Raw genomic sequence first — 24,517 nt, 5'->3', positions numbered from 1 at the left:
TGAAACAAGATATCCTCACTCTAAAAACCAGATTAACTGAATTTCATTTTTTAAATGCATTTTTTGCAAAGCCTCCCAAGTCCTGGCTGCTACACAGTGCAAACCAAATATTATAATATCAGATAGCACATACTGTATTTATCATTATACCTGTATCAGGTGTACAAATGTTTCTTCTTACTAAGTAAAAAAAACAAAACAAAAAAACAAAACAATTGCTGTGTTAATCACAGAATTGCAGCACTCTCCATGTACACACACGTGCGCATAGTTGTAATTCTCCTTTCTAAACACAGTAACTGGGAAACATCTGTAGGACCTGCAGATGTTTGCTGATGTTAAGTTCCTTTCTCTTAGATCAGCCTTGCAGACAGTGTGTCCTGTCTTTCTTTGTTGGACCCCCCTCCTCGCCCACGCACCTCACGCCAAGACCCTCTCTCCGATTTCACTTATCAATCCTCTCTGTAAGTGGATGACTTCTGACAGGACACAGGCTGAGCTGTGCCACTGGACATCCAGTCAAAGCTAAACGTGTGAAACGTCTCTGCCTGTGCTGTACATACATCTACTCCCCGTCCGAGATCCCTCTCCAGCACAGCTGTAGTCCCGCAGTCCTTCCTGCACCGCAGCTGGACGCTTCGCACACACTGAATCCCCTCAGTGCTGCTGTGACTGCACGCACCCTGCACCGCATCCCCTTCATTCACGACTCACCCAAGCACTCACATCCCTGCAAGCCGACCGACCCCCCCTTCAGCGGGATGGAAAGTGTGAATACCTCTGTTCCTCCGGCTTTCATCACCACCGTCCGCGGGTCTCTAAAGTCTACCCGGTGCAGGTCCTTTCCGATCACAGCAGCAGCAGCAGCAGCAGACCTCGGCTATACACTACTGTAGCCTATTCTCCTCCAATGCCTGCACGTCCCACTACATCTCATACTGTACAGTACACTGGCCTATAACAACGCTCTGCTGCACAGGCGCTGAGCCGCAGTTGCCGAAGCTTACCACACAAGACGATGCGCAGTCAAACTTCTCCCTGCTCCGCAGATATCTCTCACGCAGATTGCACTTTTTAGTATTTGGCATCAATTCCGACGAAAGTCACTTCCGTCCGCGCACAGTAACTGCATGCTAGAAAGAGAGAATGATGGAGGAAAAAAAAAAAAAAAAGACGAGGAGCTAATTTCACTGTCAGCGAGGTTTATTTCGCCCCAGAGCGATTAAAAGGTTGGCAGCGAAAAAATAAAGGCTTCCCAACACTTCTGCTGACTGACCATCCTTTAGTTTGGTCTCTGGGGAGCCGCAGCCACACAGCAAGCGTAGCAAAAAATCCGATACTGTGTCCAAAGGCAAAGTACAATGCAAATACTCTTTGATGTGAATTAAAGAGACGAGCGAGCAGTGTGGCCAGTAAAGCAGGAGGATGTATGGCCAGCAAGTGGAGGAGAGATGCTGAAGAGAGATGGCGAGACAGAGCGGGGAGGGAGGGGGGGATGGAGAGAGAGAGAGAGAGAGAGAGAGAGAAAGAGAAAGAAAAGGAAAGAGTAAAAGGAGAAAGTATCAGTAGTAACAATAACAGCCATCAGAGGGATCTGCACATCAACATAAACCTCTTCAAACCTTTAATAATCATTTTATTAGCAGACTATATAACTGCAAAATACCAGTCTGTGGGTGTAATGTTGTAACAAACCTGGAAGCAGAACAACAGAAGCAGCACTCAGTGATAAACCTGCAGTGATGCTGTATAAAGCCAGCTGCCGTCGTGTCCACTGTGGAAGTGTGGGGGCATGACTGGTGACTCTGAATACAGGTTTCTGTTCTGCTGGTTTATTGGCTGCAGTGAGCTCCGGCTGTACACACTGTTATGTGTATTAAACAAGCTGAGGATGATATCAGCCCTAACTGCACAATATCAGTGCACTTTCCTAAACTCTAAAATATGAAGCAAAGGTAAAGGGGCCATTGTAGTCAAGTTGCCTGCAGTGAGGTAATGTTTACATGGATTCAGAATCTGGGACAAAGTCAGTGTATTTGTGGTGTATTTGCCCTGACTCTGAGGCCTGAGTGTAGATACCCTGCTGCCAGGCATCAGAATCAGGAGAGTAAAAGCTGGATGGCTGCACAAATCACTAGTGTTGTGTCTCCTTTATACACACTTGTTTTCATTTTTGATAGTTCGCCCTCGTGCAGCCTCGACGTAAGTGGGACACAAACCTGAAAAAACAGAGCCCTGATTTTTTTTTGGTTAATGGTCCAGATTGCTGGAGGAGACAATATGTCACACACTTGTGCCAGCAGCACAAATATAACTCCACAGTGTATTTCATCATCCTGGATTCACTTCCACCAGGATCAGGGTCAACTCACTTCCAACTGAGCAGGTTACAGAGGTGGGTTTCTTTCAAGTTGTTTGTGAAACTGTAGCATCTTTATGAATCTGGACTGTGGAAGCGTCCTGGTACTTCTGCGTCCTGACTGTGTGATTTAAAACAGGATACAGAAACAGATTTCCATCATGGAAAAACGTCAGGGTCAGACAGTCAAAGTCTGAGCTGCACTGACACAGAAAGTAATGCCTTGCTTTTTTTGTGCCTACAGGAGTGCTGTTGATGGGAACAAAAAGCTGTACGCCATCTATGACACAAGGTAAGAATCACTCCCTGAATGTTGTTTACGTACAGATGTTAAAAAATGAAAGTAGTGCAGTGAGTAGTGAAAGGTTAATACTGCAATGTAGCCAAAGACCACTGTCTATTTCCTGATTAAACAGAAGAGGAAGTGTGTTGGGAAGAGTCCAGCTGCAGCATACTGTCATTCCCTGCAGTCAGACTGAACTTCTTCCACTACAGCAAATACTGTGGCAAACAGAAAGAAAGAAAGAAAGAAAGAGAAAGAAAGCCTGGAGAAAACGTGCAGACAGATTCCTCACGAAATCTGGTATGCAGCTGGTATGCAGGAACGCAAAAGTATTTCACAGCAGATCCAAACACTCCAAGAAGGAAATCAGGATCATTTCTCAAACAATAAATGGACCCAAATGTTTTTTTATAGCAAAATAACCCTGAATGTATAGTTTTTAACCAGGTGCTGTAGATTTGTCACCTGCTCCCCAAACTTCTCCATTTGAATCTCTGTGAAATACTTGATCTTGAACACCTGGGCTCCTCTACACCAGAGGAAACACGTACAATTTCTTACACTAAGTTCATAGCGAGTTTCTGTAAATATCGCTGCGGTTATTTTCAGGTTGACGATAAATGCTAAAGTGTGTGTAACATGCAGCGTCGGTCTCCGGCAGTGAGGACTAACAGAGTCAGGGGACCGGCTCGGTAATGTCCCCTGTAAAGGCGATAGCTGCTTAAAGCTGGCTAATGTTAGCTGACAGCGTTCAGGGAATCTGCGCCAACCGCTGGAGCGTGTGTGGAGCGACCGGGACAACAACAGAGGCCCCCCTACCGTGGCCCCACTCCTCAGGAAGCCTCCGCCGCTGCGCACGGCTGAACTCCGGCTCTGTGTGGGACGCTCCGCTCAGGACAGCCGCTTAAATACGCTCCTATATGCAGACCGTCACGTGCCCTTTCATCATTACCAGGACAGCCTCGCGCAAACTGATGTGAAGAGTCATTTTCCAAACTCAGAGTCAGGTGGCAGGGGGCTCTGCGGGGGGGTATCCTGAGTCTGGGAGGCAGGTTACGCACGGGGCTCCCTCGGACAGCGGGCTCGTGGATTTCTGTCGCTTCCATGGATGTCTGACTCACTCTGTAGCGCGAGCTAACCCGCGCGAGGCTGGAACCTGCTGACCGGAGGATGGAGGTACGGAGCAGCCCGAACGAGGCTTCGCGGCTCCGGTGCCGTTTCACAGGCGGAGATGAGCACATCTGACAGACAGACAGGTCAAAGCGCCTCTGCCTCATGAGGCATGTTTTCTGAGCCAGGGGCAGACATCATGTGGAAGAGGTCTCACCTGATTTAGGGGAGCTCGGCGCGAGCACCGTGGCTTCTGCGTCTAGTCATTTGTTGCACGCTGGACAGCATCCGTCCATCCAGACACCACGGAAGGGATGTGGGGGACCCGGAAAACAGGGCTCTTTGACATAGTTTCTTTGTCGCTGGCAGTGATGTGCTGTGCCCAGAGGTGAGTGTCTGGGGGCTGAAACCGGACACAGGTGCGGGTGTCCGCCTGTTTAAAAGAGTTACCACCCCTGTTTTCTTTTCTCTTTCAGCGTCAACGAACCGGGGAACATGTCTTTTGTCAAAGAGACGGTGGATAAACTGCTGAAAGGGTACGATATTCGTCTCCGGCCAGACTTTGGAGGTATGTCCGTCCCCACCCACCTTTGGTGTGTTTCACACTAATGGCTCCCCTAATGTTTATTTTTTTTACTGCACTAAATGAATGCAGTCCATTGGTAACTTTACTGTGTGTATTTTAAGGTCCACCGGTTGCTGTTGGCATGAGCATAGACGTGGCCAGTATAGACATGGTGTCAGAAGTCAACATGGTAAGTTGTGTTCAAATCTTCATTCAGTTTTTTGAGTAATTTGTAGCTTTGGTGGATGTTTGTGGACTAATTAATGTAAAGTCTGACAATGAATCTAGTGCTCCGGTTTCTTTAAGGCATCCTTTACAAAATGGTGCTTCATGGTTTTTTTATATTTAATTAATAACTTACTCAAACTTTATACATCAGTGATTTGCAATTAAGACAAAGTTTTGGGTTGTCAGGTCGTGAAAATTCCCTTTTTATGTTTATCCTCTTCGGTAAAAATGCGTTTGTAACTGTTGGTGTCTCAGTAATAAATCACGGTTTTCTCATGTCAGCAGTTATATGGGAGCAAGTCATTAGGTGTTTTCAATAATCCATTCAGAAGGTAAGTGGCCTAACAATGCACAGGAGCTGGGCAACCTTGAAACTGTTATTATGAAAAATCAATAAGGCGTTGGTAAATGTTTTATTAAGTATTAATAAAGCCATTATAACTTATAACTGTTTTTAAATGATGCTTTGTTAGAAAGTAGACAAAAGGAGTAAACACTAGCCAAAATAAATGTTCACAACCTGGCAAACCAAAACCTGTTCTTGTGAATGGGTTATAACTGATCTATAAAACATTAGTAAATGATGTATTATCCATTAATAAAACCAATCTTTTATAAAGGGTGATTTAGGAAATGGTAACTAATCTAAAATAAAAAAATACAATAATCTGTACAACTTTCTGAATTGCTGTAGCCTAGTATGTAAACGGGCAAAGAAAACCAACAACAACAACAAAAACAGTTTATATAGAGTGGTTTGGTCACCTGCTGGATCAGATTATGGCTCCTGCTATGGTTTTACATCCTGGTTCACTGGCTGTGGGACGAGCAGGGATGCGATAATAGTCCTGTTAGAAGATAAGGTCAGTAAGTCCTGCTGCCAAGTCTTCTACTTTCAAATATAAAAAAAAACAAGCGAGACCTTCAGAGGTGTGTGTGTGTGTGTGTGCGTGCGTGTGTGTGTGAGTGTGTGAGTGTGTGCGTGCGTGCGTGCGTGCGTGCGTGTGTGTGGCGGGGTCGGCACACCATGGGTTCTACAGTTTAATGCCTGTATGCCATCTATCATTGGCCTGAACTGCTGACAGAGCTTAATGCCTGATCACACGGTACCAAGAGGAAATAGCCCCTGACATGCTGTCCTGACAAGTGTGTGTGCTGAAATGAATCCAAGGTGCATTTTGATGCATCTCCACACAACAGCAGAGTCGGAGAGAACCACAGAGAAGCTGAACACACACTGAGATTCACATTTTTCGAGTCTAACCTTCGATTCAGTTTGTCATATTAAATATTGTCTATTTGACTATTAACTACTTTAATGTAATTCTTTGATTGCAAGTAAGTAGAGCTGTACACATAATGACAGGAAATACACATGGAAATCTATAATCACTTTCAGCACTTAATGATCCAAACTTAATTTCCATATTAGAGTCCACACTTGCTTTTAACTTTAGAGTTTCTGTCTGCAGAGACGAGATGTATGAAAGCATTCGGCCTCCTCAGTGGTGATCATATCTGTGTCTGTCTGTGCTAATGACTCCAGGCACGCAGATGGGACAGAGGAAACACAGCTCTTCCTCAGGCTAGAGGAGTTTTGGACATCTATAGAAAATAAACACTCCCAGAGGCACTTCAGCATGTGCTAAAAATGATTTACTGATGATGCCATTGATAGGACACTGGGAGCTGATTTCCTTCTGCCTGTGAGGCATTAGAGAAAGAGTCACATGTTTTATTTGTCAGATTTCCAGAAATATCTGCTTTTGAACATGTATACAATAACAAACACTCAGGATCCAAAAGGATCACAGGCCAGGCTGCTTCAACATGTAGTAACCTCACATCACTCCTTCCTTTTTCTTAAATGCCTGGGGTTGTAGATCACCTGTGTCAGGATGTTCTGAGCAGCCAACCGCCCCAGACAGTGGGAGTTTATCTGCGGTCCTGAACAACAATATGTTGTTCCTTTCTCTTCTGTCTGAGCTGCATTCCAGTTCCCCCTCCAGAGGCCTTTGACATTTGTGGCTTCTTCTCACATTTTGCTCACGAGAGCATCTCAAAGCTGCAGCTGTACCTGTGTGATTATGGAGAATCCTCCTAACACACTGAGATGGCAGAGTGAAGCAGATTATATTCAAATATTGTGCAATACCTCACTTTTAAGTAGAACTCTTTGCTCCTTGTAAAATATAGTATTCTGTGACTGGATGTTATGTAGGCCATTTACACTGATGTCATAACATGGTTTCCATATGCCGATTATATCTGGGCAGAAGTAAATTTACCATCGGCCCAAAGCAAGTGTTTGATTCGGATTTACAGGATGTGAAAAATAAAATGTACCTGTTACCTTTCACTCTGTAATGCTGTAATCAGTCTGTCTGCATATTTATAGCCCAGGCCCTCAAAAGCAAACTGAGCCATCTTACTTTGTAAATGTTAAAATATAGACTCACGATGCCAGATTATATCTTACAAGCTCAGTTTTCAGAACCTGATTGGGTCCAGAGAACAGCTGCTGACAGTCAGTTGAGCAGAGATGTCTTTCCAACCGGTCATCAATGTACAGAGAGTGTTCAGCCAATTAAAACATAATTCTGAAACCATATGGCATATTTTATTAAAAAAACGTTTCACTGTGAGTGGTTGGTGGTGTAAAATGGACATTTCCAGAATAGCTGCCATGTCTTTCCAGTTTAAATATCTGAAGCAAACACTAATGACAGTCCAGTGAGGGGGATGTCCAGTCAGATCATGGAAGGCTTCATATTGATGTCTGAGAGAAAATTAGATTTGTCAGTCATCGGTTATACAGTTTGACAGAAGAGACATCTGTCCTGTGCAAATGCTTATGGAACCTTACGAGACGGCATTGAGACACGACTTTGCCCTGACATGAAAAAAAACAACAAAGCTAAACTAAACACAATGTAATCTGTCTAAATGCAAAACTATTTATTTGTTTGTTTATTTATTTATTTATTTATTCATTTATTTATTTATTTATTTATTTATTTATTTATTTATTGTTCTTTTTTCTGTTCTTGTTAATGTGAAGGGGAAAAGAACAATCCTTTCGTTACTGCTGAACACTAACTGCAAAGCCTGAGCTTGAATCCTGGGGGCGGAGTTATTTGCCTCCCTTTAAACATCTTGCTTTTCACTGGCTGCTTTAAAAGTGTGTGTTTGTGTGTGCGCATGCATGTGTGTGTGTTATTTGCGGTAACTTTTAATCTGTTAATAGGATCAGAGATTATATTTAGTAAATCAGTGTCAGTTGCTGGTGCTGAGTTTAGAGTTGTGCTATAAGAGAAGAGTTAAGTGGGAAACACACAGATTAGATCTGCAATGCAGCGTTGGCCTCTTTTCATTCTGACGTTCGTTTGTTCTTCTTCATGTCGTCCGAGGGAAAAATAAAGTCATGTCTCTCTTCTTCTATCTGCAGTTCAGTCGCACTTTTCACACCCTGAGCTGTGATTATCGAGTGATGATCAATGTTTCTCGGGTCATCGCCATTTCACTGGGTCCTCTTATTTTGAAATGTGACATTACAGCTGTGGACAGTGAGTCTTCATGGACACTCTCGTAACAGTGTCAATAAATTCTAATTAAATAGCGATTGATCGATGAAAAGGTGTTTGTGGGAAAGCATTTTATAAGGCGGCAAAACTAGTCTTACAAAAATGACTAAACAAATCATGATTTAAAGATGTGTCTTTAATGTGTGCGCTCTGTGACACTGTGCTCTTCTGCTGCAGTGTCAAACAGTATTAACCCCACATTATTACCTGACACAGACACACAGATTATAGGAGAAACCTTGGCTCACGATCAGGCTCATCTCGCTGACTTTTCAATGTGATACACAGCTCTGTTCCACATACCTCCCACTGAGCAAGGCTGTCCTTTACTTAGCTGAAGTTTTCTTCTACTGGGAATTGTTTGATATTACCAGAAGTTGTTCTAGAGCAAAACCCAGTTATGTTCCTTTTTTGTTGTTGTTGTTGTTGTTGTTGTTGTCGTGGTGGTGGTGGGGTGTGGGGGGCGTGGAGTGGCTGTAACTTCCAAAATGATAGATTTGGCAGTTTAAACAATCTGATAATTTTTTAGAACACATCAATAACAATCCTGATATAGACTAGTTATACTGTGTCTCAGTTTGGATATTTCCATTAGTACACCTGTGTGTAGTACTTTGTGTACACGACATACTGTGTGACTTTCGACAAAGTAGTGTTGTCTCAAATCAAACACAGCCTTTGTGGAAGGCTGTGTTACTGGAAATAACAGTCGCAGCATTTGATCGCAGATGTCGCTGCCACAATATTTTCCTTCTGCTTTGCTCATTTGACTCAAAAATGAAAGTTTCACTCTCTTGTGTTTTCACTCTGTTTCATGCGACATGAAGATCACACAGCCAGTGAATCGTTCAGCTCAAAACTAACTACGACATATTCAATAACCATCGCAATGTAAAGTCAATGTAAAGGACTTTGATGACTACTCATAGTATTTGTACTCTAAAGACCAAATAAGAACTTGCTCGCTCTCCCTCAGAGACGTGGAGGTGTTGGTGGCATCCTTCGAAAAAGCCAGAGTCACACAAGGTATTGGCTGATTATAGCCTGTGTGGGCGAGCTGCAGGGCTTGTTGTCTAGGAGATGAGATTATTAATATATTTCTGAGTTTGCTCGCTCCACTCCTTTATTTTTAGCTTGTGTGTTGAGATCGCTCTGTGTCTTTTTCCATTCTGTTGTTATTTTTAAAAATCCTTGTTATCCAGGCGTTCAGTGCACTCCAGGAACAAAATGCAATATATGTGTATTTATGAGGAATCGCTCCCAGTGTCGTGACCCCGCAGAGTTTCCATATCTTGCACAGAAGCACCTGTCCAGTCACATGAAGCAGCTTCAGATATAAAGCAGATCCTCCCCCTGTTGTTTTTACACATTTGTTCAGCAGCCACAGTATGAGTCAGCTGGGTGGCCACTCCATCATAGTGCTTTTTGACACTTTAACACTATCCACCTTCTGCCTGGAGGAAGTGTTACCCTTAAAAATCTCATACTACTGATGTTCTCCCAGATTTATGTTGAAGGGCTTAGTTAATAAGTCAGCCACACAACACACCCAGAAGCCTCCGGCCTCAGATACTCACAAGGTAAAGAGAACGCAGCTAGAAATACTGGAGTTCCACACTGTGCTGGAACGATGTGCAGCACTGTTCCAGTTATATACTACAGTGAGAATGTGACTGTACAGGAATATAACTCCTCTGTGCAGCAGGATCATTTTACTCGTCACTCTAACTGGGTGCTTAAAATAAAAATGGAACTTTTGGGCTTTTATTGGGCAGAACCACCTGATTCCAGGTGAAACTAATTGTGTCTGAGGAACTTTTGATTAATGCAGTCCGTTACATTTTCGGCTGTGTGTTGAGAGGAGGTGCTGGCATACTGTTCCTTCATGGTTTTAGGGCAGCAAAGATATTTTAATATATCCTGTTTTACACTGTGTGTGTAGAAGATTCACACGCCTTATTATATATTTAAATACCTGTTTAGCATGAATGATTTTACATACCTGTTAGCTAAAACAACAACGCTAACAAGACACTGTTGTTGACACGTTGTCTTTCAGCCTGTCCAGGGTCCAGTGTGAACTCATGATCGCTGTGTAGGGAATCATTTCAGACCGAACACCTCTTATAATCAAACAGAGAAGAACTGTTCTCTCTTGATCTCTCTACTCCACAAAAATAGCTCACCTGCGACTTTGCTCTCACAACAGCACTCACCAGAGCCTGTTTTTAGGATTGTGGATGGAATGAAATCATTTAATGAAAGGTTTGTTACGTGCTGTGTGGGAGGATGCAGAGACTGAAATTATTAAACGTACTGTTTGTAAAACATATAGTAGACTCTGGAATCCTCCTGGGAACACTCAGCTGTCCTGTGGAGTGATGGGGGAAGCATCTCAGCACTATTCCTGTATTCCCAGCAGAAATCCTGGTGTTAACTTGACGCAGACAATGTTTGACTGGCGCACAGTAACCGTGTATGAGTATGAGACCGTGAACTCTCCGAGATGAAGATGACACGACAGTGTCATCCTCCCACTGGGCCTCATTTACTCACTGGTGCTTAGAACAAACCTCTTTCTGTCTCTTGTGGTCTGCATATCTGACAACACACAACAGTCTATACTGTGCCCGAACACAAAAATCAGTCAGATCTACAGGTTTCTTTAACATTTTGTTCTGTCGTCAAGTGCTGAAGATCTGAACAGAGGCTTAGTCTTGCTCCATTAACTAGCCTACCCCCAAACCATGTGTTCAGACCTGGAAATAACATGTGTCTCAGGTGATCCAGTCAGAGATGGACAGCTCTAAATACAGGTGTGAATGCATCCAAGGCGCACTGAGGACGCATTTGAGATCTGATCTCTCAGACCACAGTCGGTGGTTTGAGCTGCATGTGGCCACATTCTTTTAGGAGTGTGAACGTAAATGTGTCCTGGGCCACGCTGAAGGACCGCCTGCTCAACTGAACTACGTACTCATTTATAAACAAATACAAGTCGTACAAATCACGTAAGCAGACACCTGAATGCCTGAAAATATAGAAAAGCCCACAGAGACATATTACGAGTGCGTCAGATGTCTTGGTCGATTTATTTTGCCGGGAAAAGGCCAAGGAACAGACCCAGTTTGTTCTGTTTTCACTCCTTATTCTTCTTCTTTTACTTTCTGGCGGACTAGGCATGGGAAGTGCATTGTGGCCTCCCACTGCTTAAAATCAAGAACGTTGCAAACAGAGCTGATGTATGTGATTATCTGTAGTGTGAGGAAGTGAGATCTGATCACAAGTGGTTACTCGAGACGCGAGGAGATCCGTTTTAATGACGTACTCTGAGTTGTCCGTTTGTTATCGGATCACCCGAGACATATGTTAATTCCGGGTCACAGGGCCCGTGGCTGGTAATCTCTGTAGGAATATTTTCTTTTTTTCAAGATCAGATTTATTTTCTTACTTTATAAACAATGTTAATTGTACTGTGGTGTTGTAGAGAGCTAACACAGGGTACTGGGTGCAGGAGGGTGTGCTGCCCAGTGTGTACATTGAGAGTGATCGAGTATAGCATTGTTTTTGAGATGCTAAAGCAATGCAGTCATAGACGACTGCTGGGATGGGATCTGAAGATCTGAAACAGATTAAAATAGTTCCAGTCCAGACACTGAGTGAGAGGGCTGGTGCTCGAGATGGGCTCCATCTCTGTAGTGTAAGAGCTGTTGTGTAAAGCTGATTCACCCAACCCACACCTCTGCTGTGTGTGGGAGGGAGCGTAATGAGGGCATCTTCTGTTCACGGGAGGTGAAAGAGACTCGGGAGGGTGAAGGCATTTCTAAAGGATTTTCTGGAAAGATGCTCAGTGTATTACTTACTACACAAACTTAGCCTCCTCTCACGTTTGGAAAATATGTCTGTGGCCTTGTTTTTTTTTTTTTTTTTTAATCTTTTTTTTCAATTTTTCATTTTTAAACTGGCAGAAAACTTTCTACAACCAAAAGAACATTATATGGATGAAAAGCCAGAGTTTTTAGTCACTAGAAGTAACAGTTTAACACAGCGAGTGAACAAATACCTATTCTGAATGTGCAAACACACTGAATTATTCATCGGAGTAAATATTATACTGTCAGTCATATTACATAATGAAATTCATTCTAAACACAGAACAACGCTGCAGCGTGTCAGCCATGCATGATGCAGCTGTCCCTTTGTACCAGCCTGTGTTTGGTGTTGAGTAATGAGAGCATCAAGAAAACCAGTGCAGTTTTTTTTTCCTTTGGTCAGAATCAGGTCAGCAGTTTCCGAGGTCAAGAACCACACAGACCAACTGGTAGTAATTATTAGTTCAGTGTTGAAAAGGGAGATATTGATTTTTATGTCCAAAGGAAATCCAAGCATTTTTGAACACTTTGTTATGAATATGCTTTTGCACCAGAGGATTGAAATGTAGGCATTTTCAGCGCAGCCAAGTTTTTGTTTATTTCCTCAGACCTGCTTATTTATTTAAGAGAACATTAGTCAGCAGAACAAAGCCAAGTGAGCTAGTAAAGAGCTCCATTAAAGGCCCGGAAAAGCTTTTGTGTTTGATGGATCCACTTGTAAATTATTGAAATAGCTTCGTGTCATAGAATGTATGGCTGGTAACATGTCAAGGAATCTATCTACCTATCGTCACTCACTAAACTGAAGCGTATTGTTGATGTTGTGCCTGCAGTAATGGAGATGTATATTACTGTACTAGTGCCAGTCTTGTACACAGAACATATGTCTGCTGAGGGCAGACTGCTGAGAACCACCTCTCCTTCTCAACGACAACAACATGACCATACTATTTTACTTCCCACAGGACTACACGTTGACTATGTACTTCCAGCAGTATTGGAGAGACAAGAGGCTGGCCTACGCAGGGATCCCCCTCAATCTGACACTGGACAACAGAGTAGCAGACCAGCTTTGGGTCCCTGACACCTATTTCCTCAATGACAAGAAGTCCTTTGTGCACGGAGTCACCGTGAAGAACCGTATGATTCGACTCCACCCTGACGGCACCGTTCTCTACGGCCTCAGGTGAGCGCTGCTGTTACCACAACTTCTGAAACAAATAGCAGCCATTTTTTTCACCCCAGTGGCAAAGAGAACAAGGCCTTTACTGGGGATACATCAGAGATTTCCTGCTCCTGTGCCGTTTTTCATGTTTACAAACCTCAGACTGTGAAAAACAATTTAGAAAAACTAATGGAAATATGACGTTCATGTTCGTTTCATCTCCTCATTACTTCACACAGATCTGACGTTTCTCGTCTGCCGCTGTTTGAGACTCAGCCGTTATTTGAATACTTTAATGTGAGAATTTACTGTACGTCTACATTAATTCCCATCCCAGCATTGTAATGGAACAACTACTTAAAGGCAGATTTAAGCACCGACTGTTGACAGTTAAAGATTATGTATACAGCTTGGAGAACTTTTCACATTCAGCATCTCACACCACCTCCCAAGATGGTTTCCATAATTAGCCAGCCATCCATCTGTAATGCTTATTGGCTGTATTTACCCGTGGCTTATATGCTATCACATGACTATCCAATTTGCCCAAGTCATTTGAAATGGCTAAATGTTTTGTTTTCTTGAAGCCATTAAACTTGCATTTCTTATAGCTTAGTGCTAGCACAGCAGGCCTCATATCAACGCATATCTCATAAATCATTTCATGTTCATTTGAACTGCTCCTCAAGATTGGATTCTCAATATAACACTGCAGCTCTGGGAAGCCTGGGAGTGCCATTAGCAGTAATTGGCAGGGAATTTTACTTTCAAACAAATAATAATGAATGTCATTGCATTGCCAGGATGTTTGTATCTTACTGTAATCATTTGTTCTGTTTGATATTAGCTTTATCTTCATTCTAAATGGACAGAAAGGAAGCATTTCTCTGTTGTTCCTGCTCTATTATGTTTCAATAATTAGTCTTGATAAATGAACCACAACATTTAAAGCACGGTCATCTAACTAATGTGTATTTCTCTTCTGGTTTTGTCTTGATTCAGAATCACGACGACGGCAGCCTGCATGATGGATCTGAGGAGATACCCCCTGGATGAACAGAACTGCACTCTGGAAATTGAGAGCTGTAAGTTTATGTGCCACGTCTTGTGCTTGGTAAAGAAATACAGCGGACGGCTCTACTTTTTCATCACTTAAAAATATGAACAGCGCTGTGATTCTCATAAAAAAGTTCTCACACTCCTCATCTCGTGGAGACAGAAACTGCACCGACTGCTGAATTGCTTTGGATTTATTAAGCTGTCGTATCTCAGTGAGATTGCTTGCTTCATCCTCTGCAGTTAGAGCTACTTCATCTATACAGAAAGGTTTTAACCACACAGTGATTTCCACAGCAGAGCACGGTAATAATTAGTACAACTTCATACATCTTCATGATTTATTTGACTATCTGTGTTGCCATAAAGTATTGACAGTCATGGATCCCATGCATGTGGTGTAAGTCTGTCTGCCTGCAGTGACACACGTCCACATGAAGATTTACATCTCATGCAATCAGCATTTACAGCCAGACGAGTCCATGTGATTCATAGGATTTATTATAAATCAGCTGCAGCTATCAGACACGCAGATTTCACTTAAACAAATAAAAATACATTATTCAGTTTAACCCTCCGGAAAATTCAAATAATTGCACTTTCAGTGTCATTCCACTTATATCACACCTTGTTGTGTTTTCTGTGTTCACTGTGTTCTGTTTGCAGACGGTTACACAACAGATGATATAGAGTTCTACTGGAAAGGAGGAGACACTGCAGTGACCGGGGTGACGCGCATCGAGCTCCCTCAGTTCTCCATAGTCGACTACAAACTGGTCTCCAGGAATGTGGTCTTTTCCACAGGTGAGCACAGAGTCATCCCGGAGGAGGACGGATGTCACACCAATGCTGTTCAGTCAATACATAGTTGTTTATATTTCTTATTAAATCTAAAGAAATAGCATCCTCAGGAGTATGTTTCTCACTTGTGCTAAAATATTTAATTTCATAAAGTATTTCTCCCTAACATGAAATATTCCTGACAACACCAAGCATATAAACATGTTTCATTCATTAAGAGTATAATTCTCCATAACTCAGCTTATCTGCTTCATAGAAAAGTTTCACGAGGCACCCGGATATCATCGGATCTCATGCATCTTGTTTTCCTGTGAGAGAACATATTTTTAATTACAGTGTTTGCATCATACCGTGACCTCTCACTAGAACACAAGAACTGGGAATAATAAGAGAGAGGCAATTACCCCTTTGTTTCTTCAAGCTCTTGATAAAAAGACTGGTGGCTGTACTTACAGCAGTATAATGTATTCATGAGACAGAGCGCCGACAGCATGAATTATTCTCTTATAATACAAAACCACAGAGGCACCAAAGCAGTGATTATTCCCACTGCTGAATTAGTGACAAGAGGGATGGATATTGTGGTGTGGAGTGTTATTAGAGCTCATTACAGTCAAATCTTGATACAGATAAACTCTTAGGAACATCTGCAGATGCTGTTAACACCTGACATAACGCCTGGCACACAATAGTCACTCAGTTTACAGAAATAACCAAGGTCACATAGTGTTTGCATGGACTTTGGTGTCAATCTGAAAACATTCTTGTCCCGGTTCAGCTGTAAATGAGCACGAAAATAAAATATTATCAGTCTAGCAGCGCTGCTAACATTAAACATAGTTAACTGATGTGTTGGTGTATCAGTTAATAACATCTGTGGCTGCTAACTGCCTAAATAACGTAGCAAAGAAATTATTGCCATTCTATTAATTTCTTCTGTAATAAATAATAGTACAATAATAATAATAATAATAATCATAGTACAGTACAATATTACCCCCATAAATCTCTCATATCACTCTGGCATTAGCCACAGGTAAAGTCATAAAGCTAATCTTCATCAGTCTTTATTTCTGAGAGGTTTAAAGTAAAACAAGTGAGCAGAGTGATTTTTGTGTTCGTTCATTTGGTAAATTATACAAAAACGTTTTAGTCAAGTTAAAGAAATAGTTTGGGAGATACACGTATTGGCTTTCGTGCCGAGATTTACACGAGAAGACTGAGACCACTTATATCTATAAAATAAATATGAAGCTAGAGCTAGCAGCTAGTTAGCTTAAATTTAGCGTCTCATTTGTTTTAAACCGAAAAGTAAAACTGAAGAGTAAAAGCGACAGAGCCAGGGTAGCTGTTTCCCTGTGTTCAGTCTTTGCTAAGCTCAGTGCTGTATCTTCATATTTAAACGGACTTTAGTGTGGGATCAGTCTTCTCATGTCACTGTTGGTTAGAAAGCAAATAATTTCCCAAAATAGCAAACTCTCCCTTTTTAATTGGGTGTGTGCAAACATCCGTTTTATATTTTGCTCTGCACCGCGGTGTTTGCACACAGATAATCTCAAGGCTAAATTTCATCAGATGATTTGCAGTTTGAACCAGACTTGCTTGTTTCCATGGTGATGAAAGCAGTTCATGAGACCATTGCCATAGGAACCAAAAACAAAATGCAGAAGACATCCCCGTGTTCCTCTTGAATTAAGGAGAGCTGTTCCCCCTTCCCCTTCCCCTTCACCTTCCCCTTCTTCTCCTGCAGGTGCCTACCCTCGACTGTCTCTGAGCTTCAAGCTGAAGCGAAACATCGGATACTTCATCCTACAGACGTACATGCCCTCCATCCTCATCACCATCCTATCCTGGGTGTCGTTCTGGATAAATTATGATGCCTCAGCTGCCAGAGTTGCATTAGGTATGATGTGTCCCGTGCAGTAGATTGACCTCAGGTCTGTAGTTTCACCTTCAGATAGATGTGTTTTATGGTTTGGCTCTACAGGCTTGTCGACAGTGACGGCCTCTGTCCCCACAGCTACAAACCTGACAGAGGACAGAAACTATATCACCACAGGCAAAGTGATTTTCTTGAAAATCAAAACACATCTCACTATCCTTCTACACATGACCTGATGCTTTGCTCTGGTCTTTGTGATTGCACCTCTGTAGGAGAATTTGATTTAGCACCCACCAGATTTCCTAGTTACTTGATTACCCTGCAGCTGAAGTTAATTTTTACATGCCTGTGGCAGTTTGGTCGGCGTTAATTTCGAGCCCTGTAATATTCTGTATTATGATCCTGGGAATTCTCATAGTGTTTCCTTAAATCATTCTCCAAAACAATACCTTACATGATAAAAGATGTGTAATTTTAACACACCTGGAGGGCAGGACGATTGGCTCTCATTACTTTTAGATTTAGTCATTTGCTATGCAGAAGAAGGTTTTTTTCACATTTCTCTTCAGAATGTGATTTTCAAATCTCTCCTTTCATTTTCCTCTCAGTCAGTTCCGAAACTCGTAAACCACCAAACCGAAGGGGCTTTGCTGCAGTTGTGTAGCGTCTCTCTCACACAGGTTGTAATGGACATATAAAAAAAACAGGAGACGGAAAGAAAAGAAAAAGACAGCATTCAAGTGGGAGGTAATGAGGGTGCTCTGAATGGATGGCTACACAGCAGAAAATGTGACAGTGTTGTTACATGGGATATGTTTATGATTGATGGCCTCTCTTCCCCCTCTGAGACTTTAAACAGTAGAAAGAGCATTTACCGTTAGATCATGTCAAACTAGTGAAACTTACCACACTGTGACCTGAGAAGACGATCGGTCGGATGTTGTTGGCCAACAGAGGACAGGGGATGTGTGAGCTTTCCAACATGCTTTTATTTACGTTTTTAAAACTGACTGGAAGCAATATTTCTGTGATAGCGTGGAGTCTCTGAGGTACTGCGGACGACTAGTTAAACTATTATTGTATTATTAGACTCCAGATGTGGAAAAAGTTTACCATAGGTTTTAGGCCTCGGAGCAGTGCAGCGTTACGAGTTATAACTCTCCACTGTGTGGAGGTTTTTAGCCTCTGTACCTCTGTTCATTCAACATGGCGGAAAAAATGATTTGACATCACACTGCACTAGAGAGGAGCACTATTGGTGGATTCCTCACACATTTCAGTCATATGTGAACAGATAATTATTAGATTCAAAATAAAAGTACTGTCACGACTGTGTGCTCCTGTAAGTCTGTTTGAGGCTGCTGCTCTGTGGTGTAACAGGAGACTGAACTGGATCCAACACTCACATCTTCCACTGGCCTCTGGGACTGAAACAAAAATGTGAGTCAGTTCACCACTGGAAAACACCCTACCCCTTCAAACTGCATTGATCTCTGCTAAAATATTTGCCTCAATGGAAATCCTCATTCAGCATCTATGCACTCAAGCACTGTGTAAGAAAAAGCTCCTTCTTGCAGCATTCATTAAACATCGTTTGTGCATAGACTGTAATAAGATATACACAGTATGTTGGGGGGGGCTATAACACCTTCTCATTCAGAATACCACTGTCTGAGACACTGGGAGATCAATGCAATTTAGAAACCATTTACACTTACTGGACTATCCAAATCCAAATTCAATTCTGTGTATGTGATGATTCACTCTGGGTTTCCATCCTCTCTGCCATTAAGGTGGCATGAAGATCCTGAGCAAAACTAAATTTGCCGGGATATCAGCCTTCACGTATGAGCAGTGGAAAATGGCGTTTGATCAGGATTGGGACGGGATGGTACAGGACGGGTGTGAGCTGCCTACAGGAGAAAACTGTTCATCATTATGATCCTTGTTCAAATCTTCTTCCTGAGGGCAGGAGTTCAAACAAGTGCTGGGCAGGATGTGATTGGTCTGTGATGATGCGACGTAGCGGGACGCAGCGGGAGGTGTCAGTCGCTGTCAGGCCCATGAACCTGAAGCTGGCAACTGCATTGGCACTGGGATTGTTGATGCATGCAGGGACATATGATGAGCCTCTGTAAGCTGATCCGCTCGGTGTTTAGGGAAACGCCACACCGTTTGGTCCAGGCGGTTTCCCAGAGCTCATGTTTTGTTGGTTGTTGCTGGTAAGTTAGTTAGGCCGGCATGGCAACGATTTCAGCATTCACGTTTTTTGGTTTTGAAATGCTAATGACACTTTGGACAATGTGGACTGTCAGTAATCCGTCCCTGTGCTTTTTACTGATGTAATGTCAGAGACAACTGTAAAGTCTCCAGCGCTGCAGAGAAACATATTTTGGGGTTTGTTGAGTAACCCTCTCCTCTGAGCTCTGAGAGAGTTCAGACTCTTGTTCTTCCCTTTGTTATGCAGGAATCGATGCCATGTACCCACAGCGCTCTCGACACCCTCACACATACTGTACAGTGCAACATTTTCGGTTTAATTATGTAAGCCTGAGCCGACAGAAATAGACTCACTGTCCAGGTTGGTGAGCCATCCAGGAGACACGAAAACAACACAGGCACGTTTATTGTTGATGGTGCGCATCATTACCAAGAGACTTACGGCACTGCTGTTTATTTAGCTGCTGAGTGTGTGTTCTGCAGGAGCTGTAAACCATAAAGTGGAGGTGAAGTCTCTGCTCATCCAAACTTTGTAAATTCAAGAAATTTCATGTGTAGAAATGTGAAGGTTTTTATGTTCTTTTTTTTTTTGTAACTGTTAATAATCAGGTTTGAGGGGAATGTATCTGCAGCAGATGAAAATGACTCACGTTTAGCCCTTGACAGAAAGATGCAGTGTTCTCTCTCTTAATGAGTTAACAGCAGTTTTATGCACATAGCTTCATTTTACAGATTAGCTTGTAATAAATTATTCTACCCCTGTAATTTAATTTGCTATGCAAATTCATTTTAATTAAAGTTGTAATTACAGAAACTATTTTGTTATCCTAGCAAGCTGGACTTGTTTACACATCGAGGTATATCAGCAGCAATGTGACCTTTCAATACACCCACACACACTCCACGCCGTGAGTGGTATGACTGACTGGTTTGTAAATAATTTGAATTCGCACCACAGCGGCTGGTGTCCACTCTACTCTGACTGTCACATCGCTGATATCAACAGACAAATGTTGATTCAAAATGAGTCGTCAGAGTAGAATAAGATCTACTTTATTATTTTTTTTTCCATGGATATCAGTTGTATATAATGTGAATATAAATACAGATTTCCAAAGTCTGAGAAAAAAAAAAACCTCAGATGAAGTTATCAGTGTCTGTCTAAACCGAGGCTCACAGAACATCTCTGCCTCAGGAAGACTGCACCTGTGCTGTTAGCTCACATTTACGATGACTTTTCTTTTCATATTGTTCAACATTCGTGACTCTAATTCATTTTTTCTTTCAGGGATCACCACTGTCCTGACCATGACAACAATCAACACCCATCTGAGAGAGACTCTGCCCAAGATCCCCTACGTCAAAGCCATCGACATGTACCTGATGGGCTGCTTCGTCTTCGTCTTCCTGGCTCTGCTGGAATACGCCTTTGTCAACTACATCTTCTTTGGAAGGGGTCCTCAGATGCAGAAGAAGCTGGCAGAGAAGGCACAGAAGGCAAATAATGACCGGAATAAATTCGACAGGCCCAAGGTGAGAATCACTGAATCGACTCTTATGAGTATATATTAAGTAAATATAATGAAGCCAGTGTTTATTCTAGACCCAGATGTTATGGCTGAAATCAGTATGATGAAGTTAAGAGCAATAACTATATCTATCAAAAATAGATATATGCATATGAAATGACTAATTCTACAAATGAAACTGATGAAAAATGTCAGAGTTTTAAATGATTAACTGAACCAAAGAACTGGGTGTGATTTTATACTGTACCACCACTTAACAAACAAAAATACACATGAACTATGAAATATTCATGCAGTATTGCTCATTTATATTTTACATTGCAGTCAAAATTACAATTAAACTGGATGCTCCAGTGGTTTATTATTTACAGTGGAGTCAATAAAACCATATTTGAAATTCTTTGCATTTGCATTTTCAAACATGGAAATAAAAATAAAAGTTGGAGGTTTTTTGCTTTTGTTTTTTCCTGTATAACGCACACTTGGGTGGAAATGGAAGTTAAATGTGAGGAAATTTTAAAAATAATTTTCACACCGGGACCTGACTGGTCCATACATTTGAACAACTTCCTGTCTGAGACGTTTGTGTCCGCTGTTCCTCCTTCTCCTTCCCCTGAACTTATCTAACACCTGACCAAAGCTCAGACAAAGGGGTTTGTGTTTGTGTCTCTCCTGGCTAGTCCATTCTGGAAGGAGGCAATTGCAAGTCTTCGTCTGTTAAACAGTCCAATCAGGTACAAGAGCGTCGTCACTCACGGCGGGTGAGTGTCTGTCACTGCCTGTTGTGTCACATCTGTGAAACCTCCACTGAAACTTTGCTGCTGCAGGGCAAAGTTTGACCTCCTCATTTAACATAGGAACATTCTTCATCACAGCATCTCCAGCAGCTATTCCTGTCATCCTCACCATCACATATAAGTATATTCCTCTCAGCACTGACTTTTCCTCTGTGGTGTTTCACCTTTTTGTTGTTGTAAATGATAAAAATGTCACATCTTTAAATAAATGAGATGTATGAATTTTCCCCTCAGTGTTACCTAAATATATTTAATATATTACCAATTCAAATAAGAGGGCCAGACTTTTTCTAACTGTGAGAAAGAAGAGAGTGATTCAGGGTAATTGAAAGCTGAACGATTTCTGAAACCAAACACTGTTTAAAATCAATGGATCAGAGTTTCATTCAAATGTTAAAGATTTTATTCTTCAAATGCAGATGAGGATTTTACCTGGTTTACGATGCTGTTTAGGAATCAGGTAAAAAAACATTTTGATCATTTGTTTTGTTTCCATGTGCAGCTCTAGAAGGAATCTGTGGAAAATCTTAATTATACCACATAAAAGACGTCTGAGGTGTGTTTGCGTGTAAGTGTGAGCACGCATGTTGGACATAAGGATTTCATTAGTTTGCACCAAAGGCGACAGTAGGAAAATAAATATTCACCTTGTCAGTTCCTCTCATGGCTTGTGACCACAGTGTTTTATGACTGTGTACATCCTGTGCCTCTATTTTTGCCACATGGGTCTGAATGATTTATTTGTTTTTGTGTGGGAAGAGCTAGCTGTCATGACATTAGTACCAGAGCCATCCAGTCCAACCTTGAGCTGATTTGTGAGAAGTGATTTAACTTTGGGACAGGAAACCTGCTTTTGAAGGCCGTGCTCTGTTTCCCAGGCTGTAATCTGTCAGCCTGCAAGAAGACGCCGGCCCCGGGGCCTGATGCACGCTGCACATGTGTCATCAGTCACCGAAGCCTCAGCTCACTGCCCGTTTTTAACGCTGCTCCTGTCTGTTGTGCCTAGGTCGACTCCCAGGGGAACATTTTGTTGACAACCTTGGAGATCCACAACGAGGTGGGAGGGAATGAGATCACAACCACCGTGAGCGAGACTCACAACTCTTCATCCACGGTGTTTGACAACTCGGGGGTCCAGTACAGGAAGCCAAGTGGGCTGCGGGAGCCGGGCCGACTAAGCCTAGACAGGGACGCACATCTAAAGAAGACCCGTCTGCGGAGGCGATCCTCGCAGCTCAAAATCAAAATCCCAGACCTCACCGATGTGAACGCCATCGACAGATGGTCACGGATAATATTCCCCTGCACCTTCTCCCTCTTCAACTTAATCTACTGGCTTTATTATGTCAACTAATGCACTGATGTTTTTTTTAACCCATCTCTGTCTCGTTCTTGTTTTTGAATGAGAGAAGACGATATGGTACGACCCTAATGAACTTTTTTTTTTTACCACAGCAAGTGCAGGCTTGGACGAGTCACTCAGGCAGTGTGTATCTGTACATGCTCAGTTACAAGGATTCATCTACATAACATGTGTTTTTCACTTTCGTGTAGATGAATGGGTTGATGCAAAGACTAAATTATTTACACTGATTTAGGTCAATTATTACAACCATGCCAATAATTTCACTATAAAATATGGTCAGTCTGTTACAATGCAATGACAAGGTGACTGACAAAGATTACACAGCATTAATATGGACAAATATGACCTTATGCACACAGGAAAACTCTATAATAATAATTTGTACTGAAACCAGACTTTAAGAAATAGTTCAGAATTTTGGGAATACATTTTTTTGCCACGAGTGAGATGAAAAGACAGATGCCACTCTCATGTTTGTACAGTAAATAGGAAGCTACTCCCAGCAGATGGTGGGCTTATCTTAGCATGGAGACTGGTAGCAGTGGGACACGTTTTTTACAAAACCCGCTAAACTGTTCCTTTAATTCACCTTGGAGCTGACACCACCAACTGCTCACTTGCTGAAAGTGCACACTGGAACTGCTGTGGCCTCACTCCCATGATTACCAGGGGCTGAAACACTGTGTAAAGATGTCAACAGTTTAACTTGTAAGTTTGATTTCAAAGCCCAGTTTTGGTTAATTAGAGAGCGGCTGATGGAATCTGCACCAGCATTTTATAAAATCAACATCATGTCATTCACTGACTCTACTTAAAGGAACATTTAGACATTTGGGGAAATTTCACGTTCTTGCTGAGAGTTAGATGAGAGGATTGACACCACCCTCATGTCTGTTTGTTGAATATGAAGCTAAAGCGTGGTGATGGTTAGCTTAGCTTAAAGACTGGAAACACTGGGAAACAACCATCCATACACAAAAGAAATATATAAGCAGCTAATTGTGTTGCTGGCTGCTGCCTGTAGCTTCATATTTATTGTACAGGCTCACCTAACTATCAGCAAGAAAGTGAATGAGAGTATTTCCCAAAATATCAAACAACTTCTCCAACACTTAGAATGACCCATTTGCTTTTGCTTTTCAGTGGGAAATGTGTGTGTGTGCCACATGACCGTAGGAAAAAGGTTCCCAGGCTGTTGTAGTAAACATGTAAAATATCTTTACACGTTTTCTTTTTATGCCGCTGCACCAGTGACAGTCGTGGCCAAAGGCGTTTACGTTTTCAGGTTGTCCGTCTGTCACAGCACGTCTCTGCGTCCATCCGTCTCATTCTCGTGATCACGATATCTCAGGAACGCCTGTGAAGGAATTCCTTCAGATTAGGCACAAACGTTCACTTGGACTCAAGGATGATGGTCAAAGGTCGAAGGTCAAGGTCACTGTGATCTCACAAAACCCGTTTTTGGTCATAACTCATCCATGTGTATGAATTCAATAATTCATTGTGACCAAATTTAACACAAATGTCTGATGGGATAAAATGATGAAGTGATGACATTTTATATCCCAAAGGTCAAAGGTCAGCTTCACTGTGACATCATAACGCAAAAACAGAGAGAGATACAAAAACACTTTTCTGTCCATTATTCAACGCCAAAGTTCAGGAAGCGGAGATTGCAACCGTATTTCACATTGGGTCGG

The 24,517-nt window shown here is 42.1% G+C and overlaps 1 protein-coding gene across 2 annotated transcripts in view; it reads left to right on the top strand.

The window, feature by feature from the left end:
- The window catches only part of gabrb3 (gamma-aminobutyric acid type A receptor subunit beta3), a 36,168-nt gene extending 13,363 nt beyond the window's left edge, over positions 1 to 22,805 (top strand). Inside the window, exons 2-10 of one of the 2 annotated variants that reach the window (XM_041040200.1) lie at positions 2,604 to 2,651; positions 4,229 to 4,320; positions 4,440 to 4,507; positions 12,967 to 13,187; positions 14,169 to 14,251; positions 14,889 to 15,026; positions 16,774 to 16,926; positions 20,414 to 20,658; positions 22,458 to 22,805. In XM_041040200.1, the coding sequence (XP_040896134.1) occupies positions 2,604 to 2,651; positions 4,229 to 4,320; positions 4,440 to 4,507; positions 12,967 to 13,187; positions 14,169 to 14,251; positions 14,889 to 15,026; positions 16,774 to 16,926; positions 20,414 to 20,658; positions 22,458 to 22,805 (1,396 nt within the window). Of the gene's footprint in view, positions 1 to 2,603; positions 2,652 to 4,228; positions 4,321 to 4,439; positions 4,508 to 12,966; positions 13,188 to 14,168; positions 14,252 to 14,888; positions 15,027 to 16,773; positions 16,927 to 20,413; positions 20,659 to 21,334; positions 21,422 to 22,457 lie in introns of those variants that run through there. The other variant, XM_041040201.1, reaches the window with a different exon arrangement.
- Positions 22,806 to 24,517: the final 1,712 nt, after the last annotated feature.

The sequence above is a fragment of the Toxotes jaculatrix genome, chromosome 6 (genome assembly GCF_017976425.1).
Source record: "Toxotes jaculatrix isolate fToxJac2 chromosome 6, fToxJac2.pri, whole genome shotgun sequence".
Taxonomy (NCBI): domain Eukaryota; kingdom Metazoa; phylum Chordata; class Actinopteri; family Toxotidae; genus Toxotes; species Toxotes jaculatrix.
The sequence above is the reverse complement of the archived record's forward strand: the minus strand, read 5'-3'. Positions and strand labels throughout refer to the sequence as shown.